This window comes from Oryzias melastigma, linkage group LG14 (genome assembly GCF_002922805.2).
Source record: "Oryzias melastigma strain HK-1 linkage group LG14, ASM292280v2, whole genome shotgun sequence".
NCBI classification, from domain to species: Eukaryota; Metazoa; Chordata; class Actinopteri; order Beloniformes; family Adrianichthyidae; genus Oryzias; species Oryzias melastigma.
Window position 1 is genome coordinate 22,214,841 of NC_050525.1, and position 2,463 is coordinate 22,217,303.

The following is a 2,463-nucleotide window of genomic DNA, read 5'->3' on the forward strand; positions in this document are numbered from 1 at the left end:
TGTGATCTTGAAATCTGGTCTGTGTCTGGAAAATAATATTGTCCGTAGTGCGTGCGAGGATTCTGCGCTGCAGCTCTTCGTGCGCTCGGAGCGCCCGCGGTGCGTTCAGGGGCCTCGTAGATTTCCTCGTATCAGCTTCTCTCCCGCTCAACGGAGTCACGGAACTCCTTTACCCGTGCCAGACAAAACTGTGCTACAACTTTACCCACAAATCGGACGATGAGACCAGCAATGTGATCAGCTCGCTTTCCATTGGCAACATCTTCAAACCCGACACGCCGCTCCTCGACACCTGTGTCCGACACAGAACGCAGAACCAGAGCGAGCTGCGTTACTCCGTCTGTCGTCTCATCCACCATAACAGACACAAACAGGGCTTTAAAGAGGAAGACACAATCTATAAGTCTTCTTTTTTTTAAAAGATTTCCCTGTTTTTCTTCACCTTTTCGTTGTGCAGCTCCGTTTCAATGCGCACTCGCTTAGCTGTGATCCACTCTGGTTTCCCCAAAGGTTTTGGAGAACACCGCTGCTGCTTGTAAGTGTCCGGCGGTGCTTTGATGCCTGTTGCTGCCTTGGTAAAGCAAGACAAATGTACAAATCCAGCGTGGCTCCAAACACCATGTCGATCAGAGGCAAATAGAACTCCCAGCAATACAATTTACCGCGCTCTTCGGAGCCTTTGAGCCAGGAGTACCGCTAGTAGTTAGGACTGAAAGTGACGTTCAAATCCTTCTCCCGGTTGGGACAGACTTGCTAGCTTCAGAGTTGCCCGACTTTGCTTAACAATGTCCAGCTTTTCTTGAAAAGTCCGTCTTGAAAATGGCTTTGGCAGTAAAGCTATTAAATCCACTCGATACATTTGCTGGTGCAGCTCGCTGAGTCGCTACAGATGCAGTTTGCTAGCTCTGCCTAGTACACTCTCCGACTATCCAATCAAAGCTCGTGAAAATGCTGACGTTTCCGTTCGCCTGCTAGAGGGCCTTGGTGTCGCCTACTCCAAATCTGATTGGTTGAAGCAACAGTTTGGTCGACAATTATTTTATGCTACAGGGCCCGCTGAACTGATTGTGAAGGCCTTCAGGCAGATTTCTTTGACCCTAGCAACAAATGGTGCTGCAATGTGATTGGTTAATGCTTAAATAGGAAAATACACGTCTGGAAGCAGCAACCAGGGAGACAGCAATGAAAGGACGAAGACAGAGCATTTGGAATTATAGAATACGTATGTAACGGGAGGCTCCAGTAGGTGTCGCTGTTCCCACAGCACAGGGTATAAAAGGAAGTTGATGTGTGGTTGCTAGGTGCTTGCTTCCTGTTGTGGGACGGGGCGGCTGACGAAGCTGCGTCAGCTGATGCGAGTCTGAGTTTGGTAAGACTGTTTTTATTGTCACCTGCAGCAAATGTTTTAAAATTAGTGGTTGATTTTATTGTGTTTTATAGCAACATCACGGCAGCGGTAGATCTGGACTGACCGAGGGGTTTTAAAGACTGGGCGTGTGGTTTTGCGACGCACCAGGTATAAAGCTCGTTTTTTATCAATGACAGCAGAAGTTTGATTTAAATAAGTACTAAATTATTTTTTATGAAAACGTGTTTTTTAATACGGTGTTTTCTGCTTTTAGTGTCGGAGTACTGTGCCCTGCTGTCCTGATTTTAAGTTTTGTTTTTGCGTTTTTGTTTGTCCGCTCCACACGAGGCTCTCAGCGTGGTTGATTAATCAGGTGTGTGAGCGGACTAATTTTTTTTTTTTTTGTTATTTTGTTTGTTTAAGTCACTTCCCTTAGTTCATACNATCTGTCTAGTTCGAGTTTTGTCCGTGTCCGACTTAAAGTGTGTTGCGCTTTATCTTGTGCATGTCTGAATTTTATTTGTTGTGTTTCTTTATGTATTTTTCTGCACGTTTTTTTTGAAGTGTTATCGGCACGGTGACAGACAATCAGACACATGTCAAGGAGAGGAGAGCATGGGAACGTTTTATGTTTATTGTATTAATAAAACTTTGTAACCTGCTCTTTTGTCTGGAAATTACCTCTTCTCGGTGCAACATTTTGGCGTTGTCGGCAGGATCTTCGAAGGGAAGTGACTAGTTTTTTTCTGAACCTTTTGGATTATTATTATTTTTTATTTTAATATTTTTGAGGACAGCAGGGGCAGTGTCTCTTCAGGAGTCATGGAGTCTGAGGAGCAGGACATGTCTCGGCGGATACAGGACCTGGAAAATGAACTGGCAACACTGAGAGCAGCAGCCACAAACCCTGGCACATCATCCTCATCGGGAGCTTCAAGTGGGAGCATCGAGACTGTAAGGCAACCTCCAGTGATCTATGTGCAGCAGGACAGAAAGCTGCCATTCTTTTCTGGAAAACTGAACAATACAGACTCACTGACTTTGGATGAATGGATTGCACAAATGACCACCGCTGTGCAAACCAGGGGAAGATCTGAAGTGGAACGAGCTCAGAT

General features: G+C 45.5%; 1 protein-coding gene across 1 annotated transcript; it reads left to right on the top strand.

Moving 5' to 3' along the window:
• Positions 1–1,887: 1,887 nt before the first annotated feature.
• On the top strand, positions 1,888–2,463 carry LOC118599671 (the record flags this gene model as incomplete). Its single annotated transcript, XM_036215362.1, is given in 1 exon segment — positions 1,888–2,463. A coding segment is annotated over 1 exon segment (293 nt), but the record flags the coding sequence as incomplete, so codon positions are not given.